The following is a 9,487-nucleotide window of genomic DNA, read 5'->3' on the forward strand; positions in this document are numbered from 1 at the left end:
ACACTTTTTCTTAAAACATCCGAAGTCGGAAGTCGGTTTATTCTAATTTTTTTCCAGAAAACCTCGAAGCGTTTTTTGTTAATGATAAAAATATGAAATTTTAAAATCATTTACCTAAACATTGAGATCTTTCAAATACATTTTCAGATTAAACATCAATTAAATCTTATTAATCGTGCAACAATAATGAACTCAAATTTTATATTTTGATTTTAACTGCAAACTCCGGTTCCGGTTCTGAAGTACTGGACTGATTTTCAGAGCTAGTTGTACGGTATTGAAACCGGTTCTGGAGTACTGGACTGATTTTCAGAGCTAGTTGTACGGTATTGAAACCGACTTTAAGCAGCAAAACGGGACAGTGAAGCAAATGAATCATTTTCTTTTTGTGAGTTTTATGTGCATATGGATGTAAGAATGACTTTTATTACTATGCAATTGGTGAAAATTGTCTAATCTCTATATCTTTGGAACCTGATGATGTAAATTCTTAATATTTCAAACTTAGATTATTTGATCTAGCAGAATTCCAAGTTTGAAATATCAAAGGTCTGCGACATTTGCTTGCAAAATTATAGGATTTGAAAATCTGAGTTTGTGGCAAGTTCTTAATTCCTTACTTTAATCAAGATACATGGCTTTTAAAAAGAATTATAAATGCTTATGTTGTGAGTGGATCTATAGCTCAGAATACATATATTTCTACAAAGTTTTGCAATAATGTGAACTATTGGCAATTGTGTAGAAGTGTGTAAAAGTGGAGAGTTCATTGGTATTCTTGTTGTATAAACCAATATCAGGTTCTTTGTAGACTTTTACCGGCGTATACATCACATTATACTCACTTAGAATTTAATACAAGAATTTACCAGTTCAAGGTCATTTCTAATACAACTTTGTGCCCTTAAAACGGAAATCCATAAAAAGTATAACAACAATATTAATATACTATAGGTTAGGCCAGAATCAACTTATAATAAACAAATATGCAGTAAGCTCTCGGTATAGGTTATGGCCTATACAATTAGTAAAGGATTAGCGTACATCATCACTGTATACACCTCGTTGATTATGATCAAGAGGACCAACGTTTGTACAGTATCATCATATGTATCTAAAAGTACGACAAAAATGTGTGAAAGATTGTCAAAAAACATTTGCCGTCAAAAAATCGCTCTCCCTCCCTCATCCCCCTACTCCCCTCCAAACTNTAGATAGATAGATAGATAGATAGATAGATAGATAGATAGATAGATAGATAGATAGATAGATAGATAGATAGGTAGATAGATAGATAGATAGATAGATAGATAGATAGATAGATAGATTGATAGGTTGTTATTAATAGAAAATAGATTTTAAGCAAACTATGTAAATATATAAAAATCCAAAAATAGATTTCAATATTTGCATTTAATATTCCAATTGGCTTAGTTAAATTTGCAGTGCTAATTAAACTAATCAAAATGAAGGATTTTGATGATTTTTATTTGAAATAAAAAATTAAATTTACAATTAAATTGATTTTATCCATTGACTAGCTATGCAATACAATGAAGTTGTGAGGAGAGAGTTTTACTTATTTCACTTTTCTTACATTATTTTTACAATCATATAATTAATGTAAAACTTATCAACTTTCATGTTTTTTTTTCAAAATTTAAATATTCTTTTTTCTAGGAAATATTGGTCCCCGAAGCGGTCCTGGGGCTGGGAAGAAAGCTAGTTATGGGTCAGGGAAGCAGACATTGCGGCTGAGAGCAAATGGTCCTGCTGAGGTCGAGGAGGTCAGCAGTGTCAGGTAAACGGTCCTCTACAGGTCGAGGAGTTCAGCAGTGTCAGGTAGTCTGTTCTCCAGAGGTCTAGGAGGTCAGCAGTGTCAGGTAAACGGTCCTCCTGAGATCAAGGAGGTCAGCAGTGTCAGGTAAACGGCCCTCCTGAGGTCGAGTAGGCCAGCAGTGTCGGGTAAACGGTCTTCCAGAGATCGAGCTAGGTCAACAGTGTCGGGTAAACGATTCTGCAGAGGTCGATGAGGTCAGCCGTGTCAGGTAAATGGTCCTCTAGAGGTCGAGGAAACCAGCAGCATCAGGTAAACGGTCCTGCAAAGGTCGATGGTGTCAGTGTTGCCAGGTTTTGGAGGTCAGCAGTGTCAGGTAAGCGGTCCTCAAGAGGTCGAGGAGGTTAGCCTTGTTAGGTAAACAGTCCTCCAGAGGTCGAGGAGTTCAAAAGTGTCATGCAAACAGTCATCCTGAGGTCGAGGAAGTCAGTGGTGCCAGGTAAACGGTCTTCAATTTTAAGCTCACTCCCCCCCCCCCAAAAAAAAATAATTTCATTTGCAACAAAAAAACTTTTTTTAAGCGATTTATCTTATCTAGCTAGAGAATAATATTGTTTTAAAGAGTGCAAGAGGTTTTGATACATGCTGAAACTTGAGATAGTTAAATTATGATTTCTTTTTGAAACAATAATATCATAATTATATAATAATATGTTTAGAACTGTTGCTGAGGAGAATATTAACAATTTACTGGAAAATTTCATGGGGATTAATGATTCGGAGTTAGGTAAGAAATAAACTAAAAATCGTCCATTTATTAATTTCTTGACAAAAGAGAAATCAAAGATAACAGATTATTCAAAAATTCTCTTAATTGTGTTTTCTATCTGAAAACCTTTACTTTTTCCATTACTCCATTTTTTTCGAAAAAAAATATTAAAAATCTGAGAATCTGAAGTAAATTTTTATGACAATTTGTTTTTTTTTTAAATGAAAAAAAACTACAAGAACTATTACGCTTTTTATTTCAACATCTAACAAAATGTGAAAATCTTCAGTTTTTCGATTATTTTGTTGTATTAAAAAAAATTAATTTTTGGCCTGTGTTTAGCATCTCAGATTTGGGATTTAGCGGAGGGTAAGACTAACACTATGGAGCTGGCCGAGGCCATTGATAACTCTGACCTCGAGGCTTTCGGCTTCACGGACGATTTTATATTCGAGCTCTGGGGGGCCATCACAGGAATACAAACCAATATAATTCAAAATATCTCATTTTTCATAAGAATTACTTCACTTAAAGATTTAGAAATGATAATATATATTTATGCAAATCCTTTTTTTAGTTCAAACCAAAAAAAAGACAAGAAGAAATAAAAAACAATTAAAACGTATTGTTCCAAAGACAGTATGTTAAAATATTTCATTTTTTTAAATATGTAAAAATGTTGTTGAATATTTGAAAAAAAACCCCTAAAAAATTGGGATTTGTTAGAATAAAAAGTGACTTATTTGTCTCGGATCAAATATTAAACTTTTTATTCCAAGGATCACGCTATAAAAATGCGGAATATTTCATATTTGAATAAAATATTTTATGATTAATATAATATTTATTTAAAACTGAATATTGGTTTGTTCTTCTAGACGCAAAACAGGGTAGAGCGCTCAAACATATAAACAACAATGTTTTCTAGATTAACCATGCTTTTTCTAGATCAACCATGCTTTTTCTAGATTAATCATGCTTTTTCTAGATCAACGGCTTTTTCTAGATCAACCACTTTTTCTAGATCAACCATGCTTTTTCTAGATCAACCATACTTTTTCTAGATCAACCATACTTTTTCTATATCAACCATGCTTTTTCTAGATCAACCATGCTTTTTATAGATCAATCATACTTTTTCTAGATCAACCATACGTTTTCTAGATAAACAACTTTTTCTAGATCAACCATACTTTTTCTAGATAAACAATTTTTTCTAGATTAACCGTTTTTTTAGATCAACCATTTTTTGATCAACCACTTTTTCTAGATCAATGCTTTTTTAAATCAACGACTTTATCTGGAAAAACTACACTTTCTAGAATGACAAAAATTTATAAATAACTACTTTTAAAAAAAAACTGCATTTTCAGAAAGACGGCCATCTAGAATAACAAGAAATTTCTATAGGACAAAATAATAATATGTCCATGAAAAGTTGAAAGACTTCCCCAAATAAGTTTTTAGTTACTTTATTTCAAATATTATCAAATATACAGGATTTTTTTTCTGTTGCCATTTCTTATCATTCTGTAAACAGTTTAAATCTGGTAGCATTATACAACACAATACCATTTTTAACTATACTAGAAAAACTTAAACTGAAGACAATATTTTTAAAAATAAACTTTCTTTTGATTTCGATCAAAATTTCATGCAAAATATCCTTTCCATTTACTTTAAAAAATAAGTTTTGTAATTTGTAATTTTTCAGCTTTGAAAACTTTTAATAATTTGAAAAAAGTTTTTGGTGAATGAAAAAAAATTAGGGAGAAATTTAACTTAAAAAGCTAAAATGATTTCTTTTATTTGAATGTTTTGATTTGTCTCTGTTTTGTGAAGATAAAGTTGTATATAGTAATGAATTAAAATTGTGATTTTATTTAGTATTTATTAATTCGATATGTGCACATTGTATGTATGTGATGTAAATATAATTAATAAAGTAATAGAATAGATTATGATTTTTTTGAATTTAAAAAAAAATATTTGTGGGCTGTGGGATGTTTGAATTTCTTGTTTCAGAGTAAAAATGGGACTGAAAATTAATTTCAATGAGCATTGAACCGAAAGATCTGAATAACTGTGTGTCTATATTATAGAAATATTCCATCAAATGAAAACTATTTGTCGTGTCGTATAAAAACAATTTTTCTCGCTTTTACAACTATGTCAGCATGTAAGGTCAGCCTTTGCGGAAAAAGTTTAAACCCTGACACAAAAGACAATGATTGCAAATTAAATTTTCTATACAATTTTATGTTTTTATTTTATTTTGGTTGATTCTTTTTAAATTAATTCTTGCTGCCCAGGTTACTAAAAGTTACCTCCGCCGTTTACCCGCACTTGCACGATTTTACCGGGAAACAAAATTTTCGCTATTGAACCACGACCCACTCAACTTAAAAACGTTCACAAAGCTAAGCACATTCTCGTGGGCCTCCCGAGTTCCCCAATCAAAATTTGAGGCAAATCAGTCCAAAGGTTCCGAAGTTATGGTCGGACAAACAAACAGAGATTACAACTTTATTTATATAGATTTTCCGGCATATCCTTGGTATTTTAATAATGACAGATTATTTCTAAATATAGATAAAATAAACAGTAAAATTTGTCATAAACAATTATTTAAAATATGTCGCCGTCTTGTTTTCATCTGTTTAAAAATTATTATCGAACATTTTGATCTAAAAATATTAATTCTATTGCAAAAGATTGCAATATCTCAATGAATAATCTGTCCAAACATAAACAAAATTTAACTTACTTAAGAGCACTAGGAAAATACCACTTATTTGTAAATTGTAATTTCTATTGTTAAATTTGATTATAAAGAATAAAAGTTAATAATTTTTTTTTTTTACTTGGGACTGATATAAAAGTAGTGTTAGGAGTATAGGGCATTTACTACATATCTATATATAAATTTGGCTTGTCTGTCTGTTTGTTTGTATCCAATAAACGTCAAAACGGCTGAACCGATCGGGCCCAAAATTTTTGTGGGACCTCATGGAGCCCCAGGGAAGGTTTATGAATGATCAAAATTTCAAATATTTGTCTCCATCAAAATTCGATCTTCATTAAATTTTTAAAAATTTTGAAAATCCACGAATTTTTTTGTGAAAATCCGCGAATTACTTTTGTTTTGTTTTACGATGTACACAAAGAGAACATGTTCACAATTAATTTAGAAGATGGGCGCGAAGCGCCCTCTAAGGCTAGTAGGTTTAAATTTTAGATAGGCTATTTTAAATAATTTTTTTGCCGTCCGATGATTCCATTCGGCGTAAAACATATGTGTCCATTTAAGGTAACAGACTGGACTTCAAAGCAAAGATAGAGCTAATCATGTACATTGTACAGTGCATACAGGCTATAAGAACGGGACAGTATTACCAAATTAACTATATTGTGGAAGACGGGCCTAGCCGCCCTGAACTACTTCCACAAGAATGAGATAGAACGGCCGGATACGGGGCATTGTACTTTGAATCCACACGTGTGATCTTGATATCTACTCTTGTTCTAAACCCTCTAGTAATAAGTTATAAGAAATAAATATACTGGAAGGTACTTTACGCGTTTCATTAGAGTTTGACCTCACGTCCTCTATAATATCACCATCTCGCAAGATTTTTGTGTGTCAAATATACGAAAACCTCTGCTTACTTAACATTAAATTAAATTACAGAAAAAAATTAAAAAGATTTAAAATACTAATAATGCATGATTTGATCACAATAAAGTTTATATTTTGTTCGGGGGTAGGTGAATATATCAAAATAATGAAGAAAATTCTTTTGATTTCAATTTCGAACAGCATGGATAAACAAAAATATGAAAACAAAGAATTGCTGTCATGTATAAAAGCAATTATTTTCAAATACTTGTAAACTTGTTGTTCGAAAAAAAGCTTGTTAACAATTAAAACTGAAATAAAAAGTCGTCTTCATTATACTGATATAATCATTAATCGCCTACCTGCACTGCATTATCTCAAAGTGGAATTAAATTTCTTTCCAGAATCGAGAAATTAGCTGATCAAGATATGATGAAATGTCGTCGTTTTTAGAAATATCCTTTTTCCTAGAAGACCCTGAACACTGGAGCGGGCCGGGCCGGGTCAGAAGGAGAGAGTGAAGGAGGAAGGGGGGAGGGAGGGAGGCAGTCCGCAGTGTTGGACTGACGCCATGGCTGCCGGGGCATACCAGACTCAGGTCTTGATATTTAATATTTTTAAATTCCTAGAATTTCGGAACTCTTCCTGTTCAGGATACTATTGAAAGATGAGAAAGCTCATTGATACAATAGTTTCAAAGTTTGTTTAGTAAAAATCGACGTAAACTGACGCTAAGCGTACTGTCAACGATTGTTTTTGTTTCTTTGTTACGACCAGCTGATTCAACGGTCGGTTGGGGGAATTAAAAACTAAACAGCTGAATCAAACTAGGACGCGGCCGCGGGCAGGGGAACTTAAATAACATATTAATTCTTGATGTATAAGCTGCACAAAGATTCCAATAACAAAAATATCTTACAATTATATGTATAAAATTATTCAATCAAGATATATCATATTATAATTTAGTTTGATAGATTAATTAGTATTTAAGTAAATTCTGCCAAGGGCGTATACAGGGGGGGGGCATGGGGGCAGTGCCCCCCCCTAGACTTGTAAAGGGGGGGGCGTAGCCCCCCCCTAGAATTCTGCAAGCCTTTCACAGTACTTTTCAAATCTTAACTGAAGAATGAAGAACACAAAAAATAATAAGTTTGCTTTTCATGATTATTATAAAAAAATCAAAATCAAAATTTTAAAATATATATAATTACAGTGCAGTGCTCATGCTGTAACCAAGTTGACCTAACCAACCTAACCTAATTTTAACTTTTAAGTTCACAGAGTACACAGAGTTTAGTTGGGTTCAGAGAACACACAGTCTGCATACATTTGTACAGCTCACACACTTTACATTATATGCTAGTCTTGTTTAGTAGTGATGTGAGTCTGTTAAAAGTTGCCGTTGTGACTGGTATCTGTGAATTGCTGATTAATAATTATCATGAATCAAATACTGTTATTTATAAGCCTTGAGTTATCATTCATTCTTAGATTGCAGCAATTGTACTCCTACTTTTTTTCACAACAGAAACTTTTACAAGTCATAATTATTTTCTGGACCTTTGTACTTCTTTTCATCTCATAGAATTTAAGTTTAAGTTAAGTTTTTATTTTCAAAAATGTCTTTTACTATCTCTAGTTTAAATACTAAATATACCTATAAAAGTATAATAAAATGTCGATTTTTTAGAAACAATGCTTAGAAGGTAATTATTTGGACTGTATGTGTGCCTTTTAAGTATCTTATACTTATGCCTGATATCCAAGAAGCCAAGTGTTATGAATTTACAGTTCGAATTTTGCCCCCCCCTAGGAGCTCCTAGGGGGGGGCAAAAAAAATTTTTGCGCTTCGCGCAAATCTTGCCCCCCCCCTACATTTATTTCTGTATACGCCCTTGAATTCTGCATAAGATACTGAAAAATTACTTTTTCTTTTATCTGTTTTATAAGAAAACACCCTCTTCATATGTAAATTTTTATTTGAACTCTTCTTTTTTTACTTACAAGTAAAATTTATAAATTTAACCTTAATAAAACTTTCAGTTATAATCTTAAAATCAGGTCTGTCTATTTCTGTACACTTTTCTGGTCTTTATTTTATTTTATTTTTTTCTTATCTACTGTCTAGTCACCTCGCATACTGATCTACTGATCTTATAATCTACTAATCTACTTATCTACTAATAGTACTAATCTACTTTCTAGTCCCCTCGCATACAGATCTACTGATCTTATAATCTACTAATCTACTTATCTACTAATAGTACTTATCTACTTTCTAGTCCCCTCACATACTGATCTACTGATCTTATAATCTACGAATATACTTATCTACTAATAGTACTAATCTACTTTCTAGTCCCCTCACATACTGATCTACTGATCTTATAATCTACTAATCTACTTATCTACTAATAGTACTTATCTACTTTCTAGTCCCCTCGCATACTGATCTTATAATCTACTTATCTACTAATATACTAATCTACTTTCTAGTCCCCTCACATACTGATCTTATAATCTACTTATCTACTAATAGTACTAATCTACTTTCTAGTCCCCTCACATACTGATCTTATAATCTACTTATCTACTAATATACTAATCTACTTTCTAGTCCCCTCACATACTGATCTTATAATCTACTTATCTACTATATACTAATCTACTTTCTAGTCTCCTCACATACTGATCCACTGATCTTATAATCTATCAGCTACTTATCTACTAATCTACTATAATCAACATATCTACTGATCTTTTAATCTGCGGATTTACTAATCAACTTTTCTATTGATCTCTACTAATCTACAAGTCAGCTGATCTTTACTGGCCACTACTGATATTTACTGATCTAAACTGATCTCAATTGACCTCTACTGATTTCTACTGATCTCAACTGATCTCAACTGATCTCAACTGATCTCAACTGATCTCAACTGATCTCAACTGATCTCAACTGATCTCTACTAATGTCAACTGATGTCAACTGATGTCAACTTATCTCAACTGATCACTACTGATCTATTTATTTCCTGATCCCCTGATTCTTTAGTCTTCTAATCTGCAAATATGCTGATGATCCGTTATATTGATCCTCTAATACACCTATACTGATCCATTAATATAAACTGTTTCACTGCTCATGTAGACGTGTGGGGAAGTGGCTGCCCATCCGTCTCATTCTGGATCCACTCCACACTCAGTAATCCCATCCTGCCCCGGCCATAATACAGGTATTATTGTTATTATTACTATTATTATTACTATTATTATTATTATTATAGTTATTATAATTATTTTTTACTTACCAGTAAAA

General features: G+C 32.0%; 2 protein-coding genes across 2 annotated transcripts in view; both read left to right on the top strand.

Moving 5' to 3' along the window:
- Positions 1-3,916, top strand: part of LOC111695899 (PDZ domain-containing protein GIPC1) — a 31,606-nt gene extending 27,690 nt beyond the window's left edge. Inside the window, exons 9-12 of the mRNA XM_023465366.1 lie at positions 1,681-1,801; positions 2,497-2,564; positions 2,889-3,020; positions 3,425-3,916. Of these exons, the coding sequence (XP_023321134.1) occupies positions 1,681-1,801; positions 2,497-2,564; positions 2,889-3,020; positions 3,425-3,474 (371 nt within the window). The 3' untranslated portion in view covers positions 3,475-3,916. The remainder of the gene's footprint in view (positions 1-1,680; positions 1,802-2,496; positions 2,565-2,888; positions 3,021-3,424) is intronic.
- Positions 3,917-6,678: 2,762 nt separating this feature from the next.
- Positions 6,679-9,487, top strand: part of LOC111695883 (MAP kinase-interacting serine/threonine-protein kinase 1) — a 22,915-nt gene continuing 20,106 nt past the window's right edge. The window contains exons 1-2 of the mRNA XM_023465349.1: positions 6,679-6,763; positions 9,320-9,404. Of these exons, the coding sequence (XP_023321117.1) occupies positions 6,737-6,763; positions 9,320-9,404 (112 nt within the window). The 5' untranslated portion in view covers positions 6,679-6,736. The remainder of the gene's footprint in view (positions 6,764-9,319; positions 9,405-9,487) is intronic.

Source organism: Eurytemora carolleeae, unplaced genomic scaffold (genome assembly GCF_000591075.1).
Source record: "Eurytemora carolleeae unplaced genomic scaffold, Eaff_2.0 scaffold142, whole genome shotgun sequence".
In the NCBI taxonomy this organism is placed as follows: domain Eukaryota; kingdom Metazoa; phylum Arthropoda; class Copepoda; order Calanoida; family Temoridae; genus Eurytemora; species Eurytemora carolleeae.